The 21,831-nt window shown below is 51.9% G+C and overlaps 1 protein-coding gene across 1 annotated transcript in view; it reads left to right on the forward strand.

Moving 5' to 3' along the window:
• Positions 1–21,831, forward strand: part of JPH3 (junctophilin 3) — a 37,841-nt gene that overhangs the window by 14,383 nt on the left and 1,627 nt on the right. The window contains exons 3-4 of the mRNA XM_015874203.3: positions 12,750–12,874; positions 15,834–16,744. Coding sequence (XP_015729689.2) covers positions 12,750–12,874; positions 15,834–16,744 — 1,036 coding nt within the window. The remainder of the gene's footprint in view (positions 1–12,749; positions 12,875–15,833; positions 16,745–21,831) is intronic.

Here is a 21,831-nt window from a genome sequence, read left to right on the forward strand (position 1 = left end):
ATGCAGCCCATGACCACGTGTGCATGCAGAGAAAGGACAAATAGGATTTAAGGCCACTCAGCAGACCCCTTTAGTCATTAGTAAAGCTGCAAAGAAATAAATGAATGGGAGTGCTTCAAGGATACCCTAGCAGAGATGCAGCCCAAGTTTAGCATCACTCATGAGCATTGTGACCCCTACATCCCACACCACCTCCTCTCAGCTTTACCCTTCCTGCTCCAGAACAGACACAAGAAAGCCTGGCCACACCAGGATTTACTCTTTGGATGGCACAAACATTGCCTCTGGTGCATGGGGGAGCTGAAAAGCCCTGTATTGATTCTGCTGTGCAGCACATGGGGATGGGCAGGTTCCAACGTGACGCGCGATGTGCATTAGTGCTGGGGTAGCATCCATGCATGACACCCATCCTTCCACCTGCATTAATGGCTTATGTCAAAGCCCCGAAACTTAGCAGCAAAGAGCCGAGCTGTCTGGCTGCATTCAAGCAGGCCTGCAGGGTTTAGGGTTTGCTGGAGGAAGTGGGACTCGGTGCTGTAGGACCCTGTGGTGTTTGCAGTTTGCCGAATGGAAGTGGGAAGCAGGAAAACTGCTTTGTCTGAAATGCACAGGCTTCCCTTTTTGAGCTCTTTTCCATCGTAATAGTTTTTGCACGGACGCTCTCGGCTGCATCCCAGCATGCAGAAGCAGAAGACAGCAAGGTTTTACGACCAGCTAAAAAGGCTTTCACGTAATTAATACGATTAATTTTCAAGCTTCTAAATGTATCAACACTCCCCTGCAGTGCCCACACCAAACTGCATTGTCCGAGCTGGAATAAAGGCACAAAATAGGCAGAGGGGACATTGGCAGAGGGTTTTTCCTGGGGTTTTGGGGCTCACGGGTGCAATATCCCACCTGTAAAACCAATGAGAGCCACTGGCTTACCATCTGCCTCCAGGACAGCCCTTGTACGCTTGTGTGCACGTGAATGTGTACTCTCTTCTGTCTAACAATGTGGCTGAGTTCACTGCTCAGCCTTTCCCTTGGTGGGGGGAAAAAATATATATATGTGGCCACCCACGGGTTTCATTAAATTTGTGAGGATTCAGTATTTTTGAAAACTCAACCGCTCTGTCAGATTTGGTTGGAATTGGCCAACACGTTCAAAAGTTATTAGTGTGGGAGTGATGGCATATAGCTACATAAACAGCACCATCGCACAAGTAAGCCCCATTTCCTGAGGAAAGTAGGCTAAAAAACATCGCGTACTGAAGACAAGTAAATTGGATTCTTCAAGTTGTTTCAGTCTGCACAAAGCACAATGTGGTCTGCGGCACAGAAACGGAAGCTCATTTAAGGAGCCTTTTGCAGGTTCTGTAGATGATCCTCCTAAATTTTCCCTAACGTGATTAAAAAGGAATAGAACATTTTCTTTCCTCCTGCCAAAATAGCTCCTGTAAAGTCACTGGGTGAGAAGAGCCAGCGTTCAGGGCTGGAAAACAAATGTTGATGTGAGTTATTGGTTTTTCTGATCTGGGGAGCCCCGTTTTGCCCCATTAAAATGAATGTGTTGGGGTCTGCTTTGTGCTTCGTCCCCACCTCACCAGGCACGAGCCCATTTGGAAGGGAAAGGATGCACTGAAGGCACCCAACCCCATATCCCTAATAATACACCAATACCCACTGTGTCCATAGGCTCTGGTGTGCCATGGGCGGCTGAAACAAAAGATCCAGCCATTGAGCCAGCAGGCTCTTCCATTTCAGAGTTTTAGAGGAGGAGGCTGGATTTCCATCAGAGAAATGGCCATTGGTGTGATGGGCAGCACAGGGACAGGATGAGCTCCGCACTCATGGTCCCATAGCACTGAAGGGGGTGTTGCTCTTGTGTTAGTCCTAAATAACGTGCTTCCAGGCATAATTATAGCCAAGCCATTTGCTAACGATGAGAAAAATATAATTAAGCTCAACGTTCTCAGGAGGAATCGGGCTGCAAATTAGCACGGTGTCATTCAACTTCAGAAAGTGAAAGCGGAGGGGAAAAAAGAAAGAAGTGAATGAAGCCAGGAAGGATGGGTAAAACAGGATGCTGGGGCTCTATGGGTGCCCCACACTTGGCATGCAACAAGGCAAGAAGAGTCCTGGAGTGCTGAGCAGCAAAGTGCAGGAGGTTGGGGGGGAGAAAGCCAGTGAGGACCGAAAGCCATCCTCTGCATTTCCTTTCTGCCACTGTTCAGTGAGGAAAAAAACCTGCAGAGTTGCTTTTCTCAGCTATCTCTGGGAGGAACCTCCCCCCTCCCCCAGCCCTGCGCAGCTGCCTGGCTCTCAGCCCCTGAGCCTTCCTCCCTCCTCATCTTCACCGCAGCAGCCGGTGGGGCCGTAGGACATCCTGCAGCAGGCTCAAGTGTGGGGTGTTGCTGTGCCATCCCATTCCACCTTCCTTAGCCCCACCATCCACAGGAGCTGCTGTGCAGTTCACCCCAATGATGCCACACACTCAGGCTATAGGGTGTCCCTGCGCTGCAGCAAGCCCCATTGCTGCCTTCCCATCCTAAGAGAGAGGCCTGCTTGCTTTTCCTCTCCCAGCTCTCATTTTTGGCTCCCTGGCACACATCCCTGCTGGCTGCGCTGCTCCCACTCCAGCCTCCCACCCCCACACGTCCCTGCGGCAACCACCCCACAATCCCCATGCTCCCCAACCCTTCCAGATCCCAGCCCTATTTCCTCTCTGGAGATAAGTAAAGGCAATATCAGGAGTGCAGCTGAGATGAAAATATAGAGCCGGGCAAATATACTGACTATTTTCCTTGCGGGTGTAGTTGAGCATCACTCTCCCTATTGGCAGTGATTCAAATGTGAATTAGGGAGGAACAAGGGGACCATTCCCCCAGTCTGGAAATCCTGGAGCAATGAGGTTTGTGTCACTTTGTCCATGCAGGACAAAAACCAAACTGTCCTAATCCAGGAAATAAAAGGATTTGACCACAGACCTCACTAAGTGAATTTCTCCCCCCCTTGGAAATCCCTGGTGGATTTAAGCCATGGATCCAACCGATTATCCCCTTAAAGTTGTGAATGAGCAAGTTCCCAATTCTTCAGGGTGCTGTGAACCCTAAAATCCCCTTTTACTGGTGATGCAGCCTCCTTTATCAGCTCCTTTTACCCACCTTGAGCTCCAAGCTGGGGTTCCCCAGCAGCATCTTCCTCTCCCCCATTCTCTCCCCATCTCTTGGGGATGCTCCAGACCTGGAAGGTACTTTTACCAATGGGAGAGACATGGGGCAGGATTGGGGCAGGGAACTGCAACTCACCTGGATCCTAGAAATGCTTTCTCTGCTATCTGCCTGCATCTGTCTGCTCTGTCTCTAATCACCATAGCACAGAGGTGAAGCATCAATAATTAAAAGCCCAGATTCTCTCTCGAGCTCTGTATCCCTTCCCCTGTTGTATGTCACTTGCTTGAGTGGAAATCTTCATGGGCTCTGCTTTAGGGGATGAGCAGATCTGGGGCTGTCTGCCATCCTCAGGGCATGATGAGGGGCTGCATCCCAACCAGATGATGCTATGGGGTGTTTGGGGTGCACATCTATGGTGCAAAGCCAGGTGCTGGCAGGCTTTGGGATGCCCCATGAGAAGCAGGGTTTGGGGATGTGGGCTGTCCCTGGGCCTCTGCAGAGGGGGGTGTTTGGAAACCCCCAGGCACCCATAGTGGTAGCAGGGAAGCAGAGGTGAGGAAAGCATCTCCTGGGTGGGCTCTGAAGTTTGAGGCAGGCAGGAGCCGCTCGTTGCTGTGGCAACACAGAAGATGTGTATGTTTTTTTCCCCCTCCAACAGTTACTGGGGCTGCAGCCGGCAGTTCTCACATCACAGCAGGGGCTGGGCAGCCTCTAAGCAGCTGTACAGGGCTGAGTCCCTCTCCTTCCTGCCTGTCCCATCCAGTCTGTGGGAACCACCGAGGATGGATCAGCTCCAGGCAGCACTTAATATATGGGAAGTGTCACCCGTATCCCTCCTCCCATCCCCAAAGGGAATGGAGCTGTGGGGACTGCTGACAGCATCCTGGTGCTACGTGTTTTGCAGTGTTTTAGTGTCTGGTGTTGTGTTTAGTAGGGCTGTGTGGGTCTGTGTTCAACATAACCCTGTGCAGGGCTCAGCTGTGCTGGGAGATGTCGGTACACTGTCCCTTGGGCACCTTCTAGGGTGGCATTAAGCAATGGGGTTAATGGGATGCTGTCAGGGAGGGCTTCCTGTGTGCTGAGCATGGTCAGCAATGCAGGAGCTGGAGGTGGCAGTGAGGATGGAGATGATGCTGCCACGTCCCACACTGGGCTGTCTTTGGCTTCCCATTGCCACCAACTCCATCCCAATGAGGCACCAGGAGCTAAGCCCATCACAGCTTGTTTGTGCATCTCTTACAGCCCTAATGGTGGAAATGCATCTTTCCATCACTCAAAGGGCTGGACCATCTCAGTCCATCCCTCAGCCCTCTGCCCTATCCCACAGAAAGGAGCGCTCTCCCCACCCCACAGGCCTGAAGGCAGCAAAGAAATCCCAGAGGGTGATGATGTATATCTCACACCACTCATTCTACAGCTGGAGAGCATCCGTCAGCACAACCGAGGCCGTGTCAGCTCCATGTCCTGGCCCAGCTCCAGGCTGTGCTGGAACTAAAATATGAAGTTCAGTGAAACAAGTCTGTTGCTGGCTCTGGATGAGCTTCATTGCAGTTTGCTTTGCAGTGTGTGTGTGGGTTTATGCTGAGTGTTGGCTGGGTGCAACGCTGTGTGTCCAGAGGCACATCACAGAGCATCCCTCTCCATCATATCCTACAGGGAGAGGATGGCTCCTGAGCTCAACACCATGCTGTGTCTTTCAGGCTTCTGGAGTTCCCACAGCAGAATATATATATATATATATATATATACACATAAATAAATTAAGAAATTGTTTGCCAAATGTCTGTTTTGCTTGAGGAGACCAAAACTTGTGAAACTGCCAAAGCAATTCAGCCAAAACCCAAAAGGGGTAAAAGGGTTAGGGAAAGAAAAAAAAGGCTTTTTTCCTCGTGGTCCTGTTGTTTTGCTTCAGAATCTGGGTTGACTCATTCTTTTTTAGGCATCAAAATGAAACTGAAATTAAATGGATGGATCTGCTTTTCCTGCCTCTAAGCAGGAATTTTCTTCACCTGGAGCTTTTTGCTGGACATCCCCACGTTCTCTTTTTCCAAGTGCTTTTCCTTCAGCTGTAGGGAAAGTCTCTAACACGTCCCAAAGGGCCAAGCTGTGCTGATGGCTCATGGATGGGCTTTGGGTTCTCCTGGAGCCCAACCAGGGGCTCCCTGAGCCCATGCCATGGTTGAGTCCCTCTCTCTGTGCTGCACTTTCTATCTCTGACATTGGAGTTTCTACTTCTCTCTTCATCCCATGTGTGGCATCAGCCAGCTGAGGTCAGTGTGGAAAATGGGGAGGAATGGGCTGTTTTGGGGAGCCTTCTTGTGAGGGATGCTGAAGGTCCACCAAATCCATCACAAAGCCATCGTCCAGGTCCCACCAAGCCAGGTTTTTCTGCCAGCCTTCATTCATCCCAAGAAGGTTGGCTCTAATTATTAGCTGGGGTGATCCAGTCCTGATCCCACCTCTACAGGGCATGACCACCTACAGGTGGATGGTTGGCATCACACCAAGCCCCCTGTTCACACCCTGAATGTCCCCACCGTGGTCATGCCTTAGGGTCATGGTTAATGGCCATAGTGGGGTGGGCCAATGGTTGGCCTAGATGATCTCAGTGGTCTTTTCCATCCTTAATGATTCTATGATTCTGTGATTCTATGATTCTCTGCCACCTGTCAAACCTTTGATGGTTCCCAAAAGAACCAGCTGCCCCTTTGCATGGGGGTGGAGGAGGCCCCAAGTAGTGCCATGTTGGAACCAGCTCACCTAGAGACAGAGAGATGCAATGGGAATGCGGGATCCAGCCTGGAGTCATTACAGTCAGCAGCATGCACAGCCAAACTAAATGCTACATGTGTCCAAGCAGGCTGAGTTATGGCTGCTCTGGGAGCTCTAACTTGGCCTGTTGTGCATTTAAAAATCTCCACCCAAATGCGGCATTGATGTAGGGCTTTTCTGCTGCTCTGTTTTTGCATTTAATACAGACAGGATAGATCTGCAGTGTGCAGAGGATCCAGCAGCGCCCAGGTTCCTGGGAGATTTTGTGCCTTCGTTTGCTTTTTCTTGGTTCTTTCTTCTTCTCTTTCTTGCCAAAGGTTGTTAGTGATTTCTTCCAACCTGTTTTGCCTCCTGCCTGGACGTGGCAGGATCGTTTGTAATGCGCTATTTTTGCACAGGGTTAGAGGAGTGTTTGTGCCTTTGGGATGTGTGCGTGGACGGCTGTCTGCAGGCACTCGGCAAGAGCAGGGACCAGAGGGAGCTCAATGTTTCCCATTTCCCCTCCTGTCATTCAGATTTGCCTTTTCCATAATGTACCTGGATAATTATCCACACAAAAAACCACCCATGGAAACCTGCCCCATCCAACCCACAGCGGCTGGAAGGATGAAACATCTCCCCTGCCTGTCATTTCCCAGCAGGTGATGAACCTCCCAACATTGCTGCAAGCAGAGAATCACAGAATGGTTGGGTTGGAAGGGACATCAAAGATCCAACTCCCTGCCATGGGTTGGGTGCCAACTACTAAACCAGGCACCAGGTCAGGTTGCCCATAGCTCCATCCACCTGGTCTTGAGCATCTCCGGGGATGGGGCACACACAGCTTCTTTGGGCAGCCTATGCCATGGCCACATCATATCTCATGTTTCCAGCTTATAATAAAATGGGAAGCTCTATACCAGGACCTGGAGTTTGTTCCCATCTGTCTCCATTTGGACTTCATCAATATTGTCCTTCCTTCGAGGCAAAGCTCCTCTCCTATACACAGCTCTGGGCCAACAGGACCGAAGCACCGGGACAGAAGCACCCCCAGCTTCATCACTCACCCACATCCTCTGTAGCTTCATTACAAGTGACAGATGGCAGGAGATGAGCCTCCCTCTCCAGATGTTAATTATCTCAGGAGCTGTAAATAAGGTCTCACAGCAGCTTGCACACAGTCTTGGGTGTGAAAGATCCATCCACTTTGCCCTTGCCAGGGGCAAAAAAGGAAAAGAAGGAAACCCACAAGGAGAGATATCCATGGGTCTGCCTGTTTGGGAGACCCCAAACAGTGTCTTTAGTGCCAGTTTGTGCCTTCATTGTGAGGGATGCTGCGGAGTATCCTGGCCAGCAGTGGTAGATTTGCCATTGGGTACCAGAGCCATCCACCTGCCCTATATGGGTTGATCGGTGGCCTTTCCAACCTTAGTGATTACATGATTCCATATGCCCCCAGCCCCTTTGAAATCTATTTGGCTGTACCACGCTGGCACTTACTGTTTAGCATTGATAGGGATAACTCCCCCACCCCAAATCTTCCCCCTGGGGCTGGAGCTGGGCAGCCAGGTGCTCTCCTTGCTGTGCACAACACCTGCTTTCTGTCTGGTTGCAGATGCTTTTGGCTGCATTACGTCATGTCAGGGGTCACATTAGCTGCTTTTTGCTCCTTGATTAAGAATTCCAGCAACAGGGGAGGGGTGGTAAAGAAGAAGTAGATGGAGGAAGCAGGCGAGGCAAATATGCTTGTGATAAGCAGGTAAATGGGAATTTATGTGCAGATAGCTAATTGGTGTGTCTAATATTCCACCCCCTGAACACCAGCACTGTATTACTGCCTTCACAAATCACTCAAGGCAAGCCTAGTGCAATAACAACCCAGCCAGGAGAGCTGTGAAAAGAGTCAAGCTGGAATTAAGAGTGGGTTTTATCGGGGCAATAAATGCCAGATAGTGAAAATAACAAACAGGTTGTTAATTGCTGCCATCTCCCAACTCCCTGAAGGAAGTGTCTAGACGGAGCCCAGCCCCAGGCTGCAGCCACCCCGGCTGTGGGGCTGGTCTTATGGGGCCAGCAGGGTGCAGGATGTGGGATGGGAAAGGATGCTGAGCCGGAGCCCTGTGGGCATAGGGATGCAAGATGGGTTTGCAGCCCTCCCCAACAGCACCACGCAGCCACGCTCTGCCCTAAATCAGCCCTGCTCCCGCAGAGGTAGAAGCCAGACAGTCTGCAGCAGCTATTAATAATTCAGTCCCCATTTATCCCATGGAGGAGAGTGGGAATTGTGGCCAAGCTTCAGGGTTTGAGACAGCCCTGGGGTGGTGGCGAATCCCATGCAGGGTGGGGTTGCTGTTGGGTTGCCCTGACTGGGGCTACATCAGCTCTTCCCTTCTTCCCCTCAGCTCTAGGGTTGGTTTACTGGCATCAGTCACTCAGGGACTTTTGCTTTATGGCTCTCAGTGCATCTCAGCTTGCTGCAATTAGGGCCAGATCCTGCTCTCAGCTGTGCCAATGGGAGTGTGAAACAACCCCAGCCAACTCAATGCAGCTGAGCGTGCTGCAGCCAAGCAAGGTTTGTGCACATGGGTGGCTGGCCCCAGGGCAGCCACCAAACAGAGCCCTGAGACTTCTGTGCCCTGAGAAATGCTCTCACTGTATTTCTTCCCAATGTATTTTCTAGCAGCTACCGTGTGTTAATTGAATTTTGCCATTTGAAAAATGCATGACCCTCTGCAATGGAGGGAGAAAATGTTCTTCCTATAGGAAGATAAAGATGCATTTGGAGGGGGGAAGAAAAAAAAATGCAAAACACAAAAGCTGCCTGATTACATATTGACCTGAGAGACAAAGTGAATCCAATGGAGCCAGCCTGGTCCCTTAGGAAAACTTGAGGCTGCTCATTATGGCCTGGGATGAGCTCACTGCCGGCGTAACTCCAACTGCTTGTGTGTGTGTATGTGCCTATGGGCAAGCTGTGCTCCTCAACAGGACCCCAAAACACTGCATGCGAAGGGGCCTTAGGAACAGTTCTTGTCGTTAGCTGAACGCCATCAGATATTGCAACAAAGCTTTGCTGTAGGATCGAGCAGCTCAAGGGGCTGTGATGGAGATGTCAATGGGAGCCAAGCTTTCTGCCGTGGGGGAATTGCTGGCCGTCTCCACCCCAAGACACAGAAGCAGCACAGCAGCAGTTTTGTGATTCCCTGGCACTACTGGATCCCACTGAGCAAGGGACGGCTTTGTTAGCAGAGGAAATGGAATTCCCCAGCAAGAGCTGCCATATGGATTTAGGGAAAGAGCCTTCCTTGCCCAGAAATATTGCCTGTCTGATTCTGCGTCACATTTCAGCCACAAACAATGCAGATTTCCCAGTTTCCACACAACTGCCTTTAGCCCCAGACAGGGTTTACTCACTTATTTTACTTATTTTTTTTTGCTCAGAAGAGAGTCTGCTTTCCTTACAGGAACACCAGGGAAAAAGGAGCACGGAGGATGGCTCTCTCATCAGCCCACGCTTTGATGAACCCAAGCATCACCTTTACCACTCCTGAGCAGACTAAATTTGTTCTCCTGCCAGAGCTCTCCGTTAGCATAAACACCACTCAAGCCTTGTCTGGCCTTGTCTTTCCTTCATTTCTTCCCAATGAAAGCTTGCTCCTTTATGGCTAACCCAGCCTTGAGCATTGGTTTTGCAGCAAAAGCCCTCTCAGCTCTTAGTGCACACAGGGCCAAGCTGGAGTCACTGCTGGCATTCCTGAAAAGCCACGTTCTTCCTTTCAGATCACTTTATTCCAGCTTCTTATAGATTAGCCGGAGCCGATAAACTTGGCATTACGAGGCACCCGCAGGTATTATCCCCCCTCCCCTGTCAGTTCTGGCCAAATCACAAGAGATCCGCAAAGATTTGCAGCAATGTTTGGTTGATGTTCCCCCTGCCTCCTGCCAGTTTGACCACATGCCCGGTCTCGGAGAGCAGTGAGTCAGCTTGGCAAAACCCAATAAATGCAATAACCCAAAGCCACTCATGGATCAGAACGGACCCATGGATCTCAGGAGCTCCAAACCACCCCAGAATCCCCCTTTGGCTCTTCCCAGCCCCATCCATGTTGAAACACCTCTGACATCATCCTGTTTGGATGCTCAGTGGGCTGAGATGAGATTCAGAAGCTGTAGCCATCCTCCAAAGCCCCTTTGTATTTGTGTGCATTGATATTGAGCTCTCTGCCCATTTCCATTGCCTTGAGAGGTGCTGCTCCATCTCCCACACTCATCCATCAGTGGCAGAGGAAACCCAATGGAGCATCTTCCAGCAGAGGCATAACTTCTAGACAGCAAGGGGTATCAGGTCCCCATTTGCTCATTGCAGGGTAGGGCAACAAAGGGACAAATTCAACCAACAAAGATTGAGATTCAACCTGATTTTGACTGCGGTTTCTAGGATTCAGCCCCTCTGACCCACTGTCCTATTTCAGAATTGAGCAGCATCCCACCGAAATCCCCACCTGGTGACTGAGAAAGGTGAGCAGATCAGTGCCTGTGGAGAAGGAACCGCTTTACATGGGGAGAAAGTCAATTAGCTGGAGAATTAAGATTTAGTGCACGCCACGAGCAGCAGGCATGTATAAAGGAGACAGCTGTTAAATTTAGTATGTGACAAAGTCATGCGAGCACTAACTGGATTACTTGCATTTATTTGGGAATACTTATGTATTTTATTATGCAACGTATAGATCATCATAATTCTGCTTTTCACTCCAACGGCGTCTCTCCTGCAAGCATCTTAGAGAGCATTACAAACAATTAAGCCTGCCTGCGACTCTGTGCAGCAGTCAGCGCTCCGTCTGCTTTGTGGGCATTGCAAATATTTTAGATTGGAGATGACTTAATTAGTGTGATTGATTTTAACTCTGCCTGGGTCAAACCCCACAAGCAGCTGCTGTTGCTGGGCTGATCTGTTGGGGATAAACTGGTCCAGAAGCTGCTGGTGTGAGTTTTCCTGGGATGGAAAGCCATGAACCCAAAGGGATGGAAAGCCATTGCTCCAAGGGGATGGAAAGCCAGCAACTCGAGTAGGTGAAAAGCCAGAAGCATTAATGGGTTGGAAAGACACCCATCCCAGGGGGATGGAAAGCCATCAACCCAAAGGGACAGCAAGTCAACAACCCCAAAGGGAAGGAAAACCAACAAGCCAAAGGGATGAAAAGTCATCCACGCCAAAGGGATGAAACGTCATCCACGCCAAAGGGATGGACATTTTGAACCACTTCAGTGAAGAAATGGGAGCCAATGAGTCCATGAGAGAGGAGCGTGGCACAGATGCTCCCTGCAGGCTCCTCCACATTGCCCTTCCATTCTGCAGACAGCTTCGTCTGTCCCCAGGACTGCTTATGAGCGGCACAAGCTGCTCCCAGCCTCCTTTGCTGGCACAGTGCTGGAAGAAGTGACAGATAGCTCCAGCTATCTGCCTCCAGCTGCCTCTCCAGGGAGCAGATCTGGCGGCAGCGTGTAATCCTGCCTGCTGAGTGCGGTCCAGACACCACCAGCCGTTATTAATCCTTTGTACCAGGCCCGCGGGGACCGGCAGCGTGCTGTCTGAGAGCACTGCAGCACAGTAGGGACAGACCCTTCTCCAGGCTGCTCCTGGGTCAAGGAGGTGGAGGAGGCAGAGGAGGATGGAGAAGCACCGGGAGCTGATGGATGGATTGCTGAGGTGTCCCTATAGGACAGACTCAGGCAGGCAGCATCCTTATTTCAAGCCTCAGCTGGCACTGTTTGCAGACACCCCACCCCTGGAGGTGCCCATGGCTGGGCTGGATGAGGCACTGAGCAAACGATCTGATGGGCAGCAGCTCTGCCCATAGTAGGCAGGTTGGAACCAGAGCCAAGCCATTCTATGATACTATAATTATTGTAGAGCAATCAGTTTGTGTTATAAAAAAAGCACTGATTAGTGCAAAGGCGACGCTCCGGCACTTAAAAACAAAGGACAAAGGGAGCAGGGGATGCTCACATCCTGCCTGGGCCTAGAGAGGTGACGGGGCACAGCTGCGCTCCCACTCGCACCGCGTGGCACGGAGCGAGGCACGTTGCTGGCCCTGTTTTCCATTTATAGGAGCCTGTCAGAAATGGCACTCCTCTCCGAGCAGATGTCGAAAAATTAGAGGGAATTCAGAGAGCAGCAGGGGAAGAAAAAAAAAAAAGTGGAAAAAAAAGTGATTAAAGGAGATGGAGGGCCTGCATTTGGAGGGAAAAGAAATCAGAGGAGCTATTTATATCACTGCCTGCACCGGGGCGGGGAGGAACAGGAGGATTTTTAAAGTGCCTCGAGAGCTTCGCTAAGGGGAAGGGACACCTCCGGAGGATGCACTCTGTGCAATAGGGTGTGGATGCTGAACCATCTGATGCGGGGTTGGCTGAGTGCAGGGCAGCCCCAGGATCTCCATTGTGTCCCAGGAGACTTAGGGTTTGCTGGGTGCTCTTTGGGTTTCTCCCTACCGTGCTCTGGCTGCTTTCCTTGCCTTTAGTCTGTAAGGTTTGCTTTAGGGCTCAGCCTGGAGATGCAGGACAGAGATTTAGGCAAGCTATGCACAGGAGTGGGGATGCTTTGCAGATCAAAGCTTTTGCCGTGCCTTTAACACAGCCCTTCTTGCAGCTCTGTGTCCCCACTGAAGATCACCGCTCATACAACTGCTTGGAGCTGAGATCACACAGTAGCAATGCCTTAATGCCACTGGGCACAGCTCTGCCCAAACCCTTTGGGTTGGGCTTTTAGGGGACCAAGGGAAGCCCCAAGCAGTGCTGTGGCCCTCTGCTCACATCCTTGTCTTTCTGCTTGCCTTGCAGGACCTCCCATTCCCGGGCCAAGGCGGAGGCAGCCATGACAGCGGCACAGAAAGCCCAGGAGGAAGCGCGCATCGCCAGGATCACTGCCAAAGAGTTTTCTCCTTCCTTCCAGCACAGGGAAAACGGTCAGTGCGTGAAGCCCCACTGGACGGCTCCACGTTGCATGTCTCCCATATCAGGGCTCACAAATAGAACCAGCAAAATGAGCCCTGTATAGAGGGTTGGTGTGTGCCTGCAGCTGCCCGGCCCCATTGGGTGCCCATAGCACCAGCTTGTGGAGCCTTGTCTTCCCATATGCAACACAAAACTCCACCCTGTGTGGCCTTATCAATGTACAGACTTTGGCTTCTTGCATTGAAACAATTCCATTTTTTAGCTCACAGTCCCCAATGGTTGCCCAGAAAACAAAAAACAATGTCTCCAAAAGCAACACGCAAATTCAGGTGGTCCCAAAGGCACTCACTGTTTTACACCTATGGCTTCAAGAGCCTGGTTTGCTGTTTCTTTGGAATATTTGGGCTTTGTGTGTGTTACGTTGTCCTTCACTGCAAAGGCATCAAGGAACATGCGCTCAGGGTCTGCCCAATGGCTTTGCATGCTTTTACATCGCACAGACCCATGCTCTGGCATTTCCAGCATTTTTAGGTGGTTTTCTACCAAGTTTTGCCCATCAAGGTCTGAGGTTTGCTCCAGGTGTGGAGGAGCAGGCGGTGCCCAGCTGAGCAGTTTGCTCTCAGGAAGGGCTCTGGGTGGAGGAAGCCAAAGATGCTCAGCCCACAAGGGGATTCGCCCCACCAAGGCTGCGTGTAGAGGGGTGGGAGGGAGCTATCCAAGTCCCTGCAGCAATAATTAACATAGTAATTAATGTATGTGAATGGCTTTATTCAAAACTTTTCCTGCACCAAGCCCTCATTAGGAGGCGTCTGTCATTATTTTCTCCCCTCTCCAGCTCTTTAACTGGAGATTACTCATTCCCCTTAATTGCTCGAGGGCTGGTGCTGGTGACTCACATTTGGATGCTGCTCGCCAGGCAGAGGGGATCTCTCAGCTCCACCATCCCATGCAGCGGGGATGCTGCAGAGCCCCACACAGCCCCATTTCTGCTGGTAGAAAGCACAGCCCTGCTCCAACACCCCTCAGCTCTCCCCCACCTGCAGACCTCCAATTTGTCTGTTGGAGATCTGAGCTTTTTCTCAGGGCTGTGTGGTCCCCTGGGGGATTGTTCCTCATCTCCATTTCCTCTTGGCTGTTTTAAAACACCTCTCGGAAAGATGTTTTTAGGTAATACATTTTTTACTAGCTGCTGGATGGGGATGCGGTGCACAGCTGGTGGTGGGGCTCGTGCTTCTGGTGCTCACCCCTTGGTGGCTTATATGTGAGAGAAGGGGGGGGGAAGGAGCTTCCACTTAGAGCACATTAAAAAACAAACACACCACCCAAGCTGTGGGGAACCCTGGGGCACGTGGTCTCGTTGAAGATGCCATGGCTGGGCATTGCTGCCTTAATCTTCCTACTGGAAATCCAGATCTGGTGCTCCGCATCCTCGGTAGCGCTCTCACAACGGTTCTTCCAGGAACATCACGTGCTTGCCAGCTAATTTTAGAGCAGAATAATTGTTGAACATCCTTGGGTGCCGAAAGCCGGCAGGATGGCACCGTGCATCTGTTGTGTTCCTCTGCAAAGAGCAGCCTGCAGCCCTGCATTGCTGCCCAACCTGGAGCCCCAGCCAGGGCTGCACAGTGCAGGGGGCTAACACACGTAGGGAAGGAGAAGCAGAAATAGTTCAGCCTGTTGCAGGTCTGGGTGGGGGGGATTTGAGGTGGGTTGAGGATGCAGGGACTTGCTTAGTGTGCGTGGTGGGGGTGGGTCAGTGGTTGGGCCTGATGGTCACTGTGGCCTTTTCCAACCTTAATGATTCTATGACCCTAGGGTGAGGATGCTGGACTGTAGTAGGGCTTCCTCATATCTATCACAAGGCTTAGGGTGGCTATGAGAGTTTGGGCTGATGTGAAGAGGATGGAGCAGGGTTGTGAGCAGGCTGAGGCTGCCATTGGGATGGTTGGAGCTGAAATGCTTTCCCCAGAAAGCATTCAGGGAGTTATTCTGCACAAAAACACAGTGGTGAGCTCTACCTTCCTCCTTCATTCCATATCCCAGCGGTACAAGGATTGCCTGGGGACCCCAGATAAACCCTGGGAAACCCATTTTCCCACAGATTCACATAGAATCAACTAAGACCGAGTTTGTTTGTGCACCGTTCCAAAACACAGACTGAATTTCCTGTGGCAAAACAACACAGAAAAGAAAACATATTAGGAGCCCAATTTCCCATTGAGAAAAGACTTCAGCAGGAACATTCCAAGCAGAGCTGCTCCTGCTGGCCTCCCCTGCAAGTCCTCCAGTGGGGGCATCCATCAGCATCTCCCATATGTATCCGAATCACATCATGGGGGGCACAGGGACGGCTCCCCGAGAAGTTGTACAAGAGCAAATGGCTCAGAGAAAGCACAGAGATTAGAGCAGGCGCTTCTGAGCATTTATTTTTAAACCATGGTAAGAAATTGAGCTCATTTCTTGTCTAGCCATAGCAATTGCAATTAGACGCATTTCAGGGGCATTAGGCAGTTAATATATTTATCAAATTATTCATGTAATTTAGCATGGCTTTAGCTGAGTACAGCTATGCCTTGAGAGGGTAAAACGAGACTTAACCACTGGTGGCTTGCACCTCTCCGAAATAATTTAGTGTCTCATGAAGGATTAATACAACTCAGAGTTTTCAGTTGTCCGGAGAAGCGCCGTGCTTCTCACTGACCACCTGCTGAAGACATTCAGCTGCTCCTGAGGTGCCCATCCCCACGGAGAAGCCACCTGGTTTTCCTTGGGCTCAAAGGGTGATGCCTTTGCTCTCAGTCTGGTGGCACGAGTTGTGCATGGCACCTCTCTGCTGCAGTCCAGACATGGCCCTGTAGCTTCCCGGCCACCCAACGCTCATCCTTCCTCTTCATCATTAAAAAATGAACAGAAATAATCCTGTCTCCTTTCCTCCCTCTCTCTTTTCCCCTTCAACCACTCCCTGAAAAGGGCTCGAATGCCAGAGACCCAAACGCCAGAACTCGAGTGACGACATTGAGGTCCTCTCCACCGGCACGCCGCTGCAGCAGGAGAGCCCTGAGCTGTATCGGAAAGGGACGACGCCATCCGACCTGACCCCCGAGGACAGCCCTCTGCAGAGCTTCCCCGCCAGCCCCTCCTCCACGCCACCGCTGGGCTCTTCCTGCAGGAACAAAAGTGCTCACTTCTCCAGGCAGGTCTCAGTGGATGAAGAGAGGGGTGGGGAGATCCAGATGTTGCTGGAGGGGCGCGGCGGGGATTACCTGCGACCCAATAGTTGGAGCGAAGAGAAGGCGGGTGGGACGCGCGGCGTGCGAAGCGGGACGATGCGCAGCGGGTCGGCCAACGTCCCTGAAGACTATCGAGGGAGGAGCGGAGGGCACAAACACTCGGCCTCCAACCACAAGCAAAGAGAGAGGTGGACAGATTCCCCAGCCACGGTTTCTTGGACTTCCCACCACAGGTCCCACAACCACAGCTCAGGGAGCTCTAAGCTGCTTGAGCTAGATGAGGAGAAGATGAGCAATTACGAGATGGAGATGAAGCCCCTCATGAGGATGGATTCTTATATGCAAGAGATTCACACCCAAAAAAGACACTACAGCAAAGGGGGAGCCTGCAGGAGCATGGCTGATGACCATCGCGGGGAAGAGCGGGGCTTCGGGGTTCAGAGACTGAGGTCTAAGTCCCAGAACAAAGAGAATTTCAGGCCAGCTTCCTCTGCCGAGCCTACGGTTCAGAAACTGGAAAACCTGAGATTTGGGGACAAAGCTGAGCCCCGGCTACTAAGGTGGGACTTAACCTTCTCCCCGCCACAGAAATCCTTACCCGTTGCACTAGAATCTGAAGAGGACAGTGGGGATGCGCTCAAATCCAGTACGGTAAGTAGGCAACATTGTGTATTCAGACCTGGCTGAAAAAGCTGGTTTGGAGCTGTTGTGGGACTGCAATGAGTCCTGCATTGCTATGGGGTTGTGTCTGGAATCTCCCCTCCGTTCTCTCTTGCTGCATTAGAGCACCTGCTGGAAGGGGATGCGGGGTTTCCTCTGCAGGTTCTCTTGGTGAGAACAGTGGTTTTATCACTGGAGGATGCAAGCAGGGAAGCCTGAGCTTCATAACGTATCCCTGGGGGTCAGCAATAAGAACATGTGAGCTGGTGGGCATAGAGCATTCACCTGGGGGAAAGGTGCAGGGGAAAGCAGGGCTTTGGTGATGATTCCGTGTTGGGTTTTAGCAACAGAACTTCCTGCTGGCCCAGGGTGTGACATGACCCAAGGATGTGACATTGACCCAGTGGTGTGACGTGACCCAAGAGCATGATGTGACCCAAGGGTGATGTATAACTCTAGATTGCAACATGACCCAAGAGCGTGACATGACCCGAGAGCATGGTATGATCCAGGAGCATGATATGTCCCAAAAGTGTGACGTGGCATTCCTGCCCAAGTCATGGTGGTTGGGCATTGACCTGCAGCACCTCTCCAATGCTGTGTGATGCCAAAGCAGTGGCTTTGTCACCGTGTTGTACCAGGGACCTGAACCAGGTGGAGAAGGGCTTGTCACAAATGGGTTGGGCTCAGTCCATGTGGGCAGGTGGATGCAATTCAGGCTGGGAAAGCAATGGGCAACTACAGTGAGGGTGATGGGCTGGCCAGGAGCTCTACAAGTCAGGGAGATCATGAGCATGCTTCTAGCAGGAGCACGGCTTGTGGGACCTGGTTAACAGCCCAAGGGACATCTGTAGGTTCCTCATTTGGGATGACAGGGGCTCATTGGAGATGGCTGCTGGGAAGAGCTGGAGTTGTTCAGGCTGGAGAAGAGAAGACAAAGCAATCTTCAACTGTACAACAGCTGCTGCAATGTAGAAAGCAATAATCTGTTCTTGAACAGAATTAATGGGCTTAAATTCGAGCAGAAGAGGCAGGGGTGAGCCATTAGCAACCGCTGGTGAGTTGAGGGCTGGGACTGATTCCCTGGTGGCTGGGAGGGAGGAGATGGTGCGAGAGCAGCTTGAGCATCTGCAGCTCTGGTACAGCTTGGATGAAGCTGAGCTCTGGATTTCTCAGGTCCTTCCAAGTCTTTGTGTTTGGTGATTGCAGGACTCACACCAAGAGCAGCTGCCATGTTCTGCAGTGCTGGGTGAGGTGCTGGTGGTCTGATGGAGGCAGTGGGGAAGTCAACACCACTCCAAACATCCCCTCATTGAGTTGGGCAGGGCTGGATGGATCCTGTGCATCCAGAGGATGGGATCAGATGGGTGGGAGAAGGAAACAGTGGCACCTCAGCCTGTGAGCAGCCAGGATACTGCAGGCCTGCCACGATAAATCACCCCCACACACAGCCCTGTAGCTTTCCGCCTTTCTATTCATCCTGCAAGCTTCAGCGCAGGCTCCAAAGCACCCACACAGCATTTCAGAGGAGCTGAAGGCAGCGTGTCTGCTGGTGGACTGCAGGATGCAGCTCTGCCAGGCTGGCAAAGCCAGCGCTCCCAGTATGAGCACGCAGTGCTGAGCTGCAGATTGGGATGCACAGATCCTAAGGCAGCATCACAGCGATGGCAATTTGGGGTGCAGGCCGGGCGGTGCCCAGAGCATCCATTAGGCTGCACATTGTCCTTTGAAGTGCTGTAGCTGGTGAAGCAGCATGTTCAGTTTTCTCACATTCATAAACTGAGGGTGGAACAGATGGCGGAGGTTTGGGAGGAAGCTAATGTAATACAGAGGAAGGGATAATATGCAGATTTAAATAACCCACAATGCCAGCAACAATTTGTTCTAGCGGGAACAGCAGTGTGTTAGCAGGGGCGGCTGCAGCAGCCGGGCAGCAGTGTGGGGTGGTGAGCAGGGGCAGCCATGTGCCACCCCCACATCCCATCCTACCAGCACTGCTGTGGCCTCACCTGCCCCTTCCCCTCAGCTCTTTAGAGCTGGGCTTCCCTTGGTTTCCCTTCTCCTCTAAGGCTGTTCCATGCTTTGCTATCAGGGGGTCATAGCAAAGAAATTACGCTTGGAGCTACTTGTGTGTGTGCTCAAAGCATGAGCCCATATCAGTCATCACCTGGACGAAAGCACAAAGCAATATGTGGGGACCCATGTTGTCAGGTTAAGGGACTTCCATAGACATCACTGTCCTTTCTGGCCCCGAGAGCCACGAGGCACAGAGCTCAAGCCTGTGTCTGAGTGTGTTCCTGGAGCCTTTGAGCTGGCCTAAAACAGGGAAGGAGGAAGGGAATTGCTGAGCTGCTGATGGGGCGGGGGGAGGTTTCTAAGATGCCAGCAGCTCCTTTTATCCATTGGCGTGAAACATGCTGTATTTTTAGGACTGAGGGGAGAAAAAAGCACATAACCCTTTTCTGCAGGTGCCGAACATCTGCAGCCCCCAAAAAGGAACAGGAAGGCTTCAGGGTTGTAGGTCCCCAGCACGGCTGTGGGAAGGAGCCCCAACCTGCCTGTCCCCATTCAGGGCCAGAAGGCAGCGGGATGTAAGCAGGCTGTGTGCTTGGCTCCTCAAAATCCCCCCCATCTCATCCCATTGAGAAAGCCTGATAGTGGGGCAGCAGCCAAAAATAAAACCCCCATCCACTGTCAGATCCGATCTCCGCGGTCGCAGCCCGTGCTGATGGCTTTGCTTCTTATCACAAAGGGCGAGCAGCCCCCGGGGATGGGGGGGGTTCGGGCATGAGGTCTGCGAACCGTCTGCAGGGTTACGGATGGCACAGACCACCCCCAACCCGCTCCCCTCCGGCTCCAGGTAGGAGGACGCAGGAGCTGCAGCATCCCCCCGCCCGCTGCCTGCGCATTTCCCACCCATGTATTCCGAGCAGGTTTCCCTGTCGCTGGGGAGAGCAGGGAGGAGGCAGCCAATGTGCAGCCGGCTTTACCGGAGCCGCACCGCGGCGTTGTGGGGAAGGCAGATCTCACGGACCCCCCCCCCCACCAGCCCCCAGCCCCGCATTATGGTTAAAGCAGCAGATGGCAAAGCTCTGCCTGCATCTCTGGGTGCTGCGGGTACCAGCCGGGGATGCTTTTCTGGTTGGCATCCCTAGGGCTGAGCTATGTGTCCTTCTTCCCTCCCTCTTCCTTTCTTTCCTACCAGGACCCCAATCCCCATCTCTCTTAACGCCTTTGGGATTTTCTTGCTTCCCTCATCTCATCTAAACAAACTCCCCGCAGATTTGCAGCCCAGCCCAGCACTCACACCTGCACACAGCAACAAGCTGTAACTGCAAGGGGAATAAGGAGGAGCACATGGTGGCTGTCACCCCTGGGGGGCAGCTGCTGGCATAGGGATGGACTGCAGTGCCCGCTGCTGCCTGCACCAAGTTTGGGCTTCTTGCTTCTTAAAGCTGTTCCTCCGATCTCTTCCATACGCCGGCTTTACTTAAAGCAACACGACACAAATTCAGGCAGCAACGTGATGCTGAACCTGGCAGTGTCCCTTTGCCATCCATTCTGTCTCAGGGCCCTTTGCCATCCTGCTCAGTGCTGCTCCACACCCCTTCCAGCCCTGAGAAAGCTGAGACCAAACGCCACCTCCTGACCAAAAGAACATCAAAATCCATCACCCCCATCACCGAAGCCATCCCCCCTTCTCTGAGCACCCCTGAGCTGTGTCACACAACACCCCATCCCTGGCAATTAGGTGCCAGCTCAGCACAGATGTCACCCAGCCTTTAAGCTTTCAGCGTTTCTCCTTAGTGCTGAGGCTGGAAAACAACACCCGTGTGCTTTTTTTTGCTGATCCAAGTCCTTAGTAATTACACTTAATAGATCCCAAAGGGATTCCTAGGTAACCTGCATGATGGTTTCCATGGCAGAGATGGAGCTCGTGCCCCTGCAATAACTGATAATAATGGATTGTTAATACTTAAATATGGTTGTGGCGTAATTAGTTTGTAAACCAGCTGTCCCCTGTGTTCCCACTAAGACTCAAGTTGCTACACGACAGTTATAGGAGAATAAAACCAAAACAACCAAAGCAATGAGGCAGGAGGGGTTGGTGCCATGGTGGGAAGTGCCAAGAGATGCCCCAAAGAGATGGAAGTGTTCATAGAGAGCATCGCTGCCTTGATAAGAGGCTCTGAGAGCTGCAAGCTGCTGCTGTGCCATAAGGAGGGGTTGGGATCTGTGTTTTGGCTCCTTCAAAGCCTGGAGCTCCCAGAGCTGATACCTGCATTTGCAGGAGCCCCATCACCTGCTGGTATCTGCACAGCCCACCCATCCTTGGCAGGTGTTTTCCTCCTCCCATTAAGGAGCCCAGGGATCTTATTATAAGGCAGCACCCCAGAGCTGCAGTGCTGATGGAATTCACCCATCGTTCCATGATGAGAATGAGACACCTCTCAGGACATCCCTGCCATCCAAAGGGAGAAGGGCAGGTGCTTGCTCTGAACTGAGGCAAAGGCAAAAAGACCTCCCGAGCTAGAAATAAGCCAGATGTAAGCACTGAGAAGCGCAGCAGGATTTGTAATTGGAGCTAAAACAGAAGCTTTAGTGTCCCAAAGCTGCTTATGTGGGCAGCTGCTGCAGGCAAGGCTCCAGCCTCTGCTATGGGATGCACTGTGGGGCCAGTGGGTACCAGCCCTGTTATAAGGAGGTAGAAGGTGCAGGTGTGGGACTGCAGGCTTTGAGCTGGATGTCCTTAGAAGTAGATCACATCCAGAGCAGTGCAGGCTCATGGCAGGCTGGGTACCTGGCTGCCAACAGCCATTCTCTCTTCTCAGCTCCCCCTGACCCTGTTGCTAAGTTACAGCTATGCCTTTCCAGCAAGCTCCAGCATCCTCGCTCCCACCCACTCCCAATGTGAACTGAATCAGATTGCACAGAGGAGGAACCTGCTGTGTGCGGCACAGAGCGTTGCTTCCAGCAGCACCGGTGCAAGGGTTTCCATCCAACCCTGCCCCATGCCACCCAGATGGGCACAGAGGAACCATCTGCACCATTGCAGGCTGTTAGAGCCAGCACAGCTC

Source organism: Coturnix japonica, chromosome 6 (assembly GCF_054131305.1).
Source record: "Coturnix japonica strain WE chromosome 6, WE-NBRP24, whole genome shotgun sequence".
NCBI lineage: Eukaryota > Metazoa > Chordata > Aves > Galliformes > Phasianidae > Coturnix > Coturnix japonica.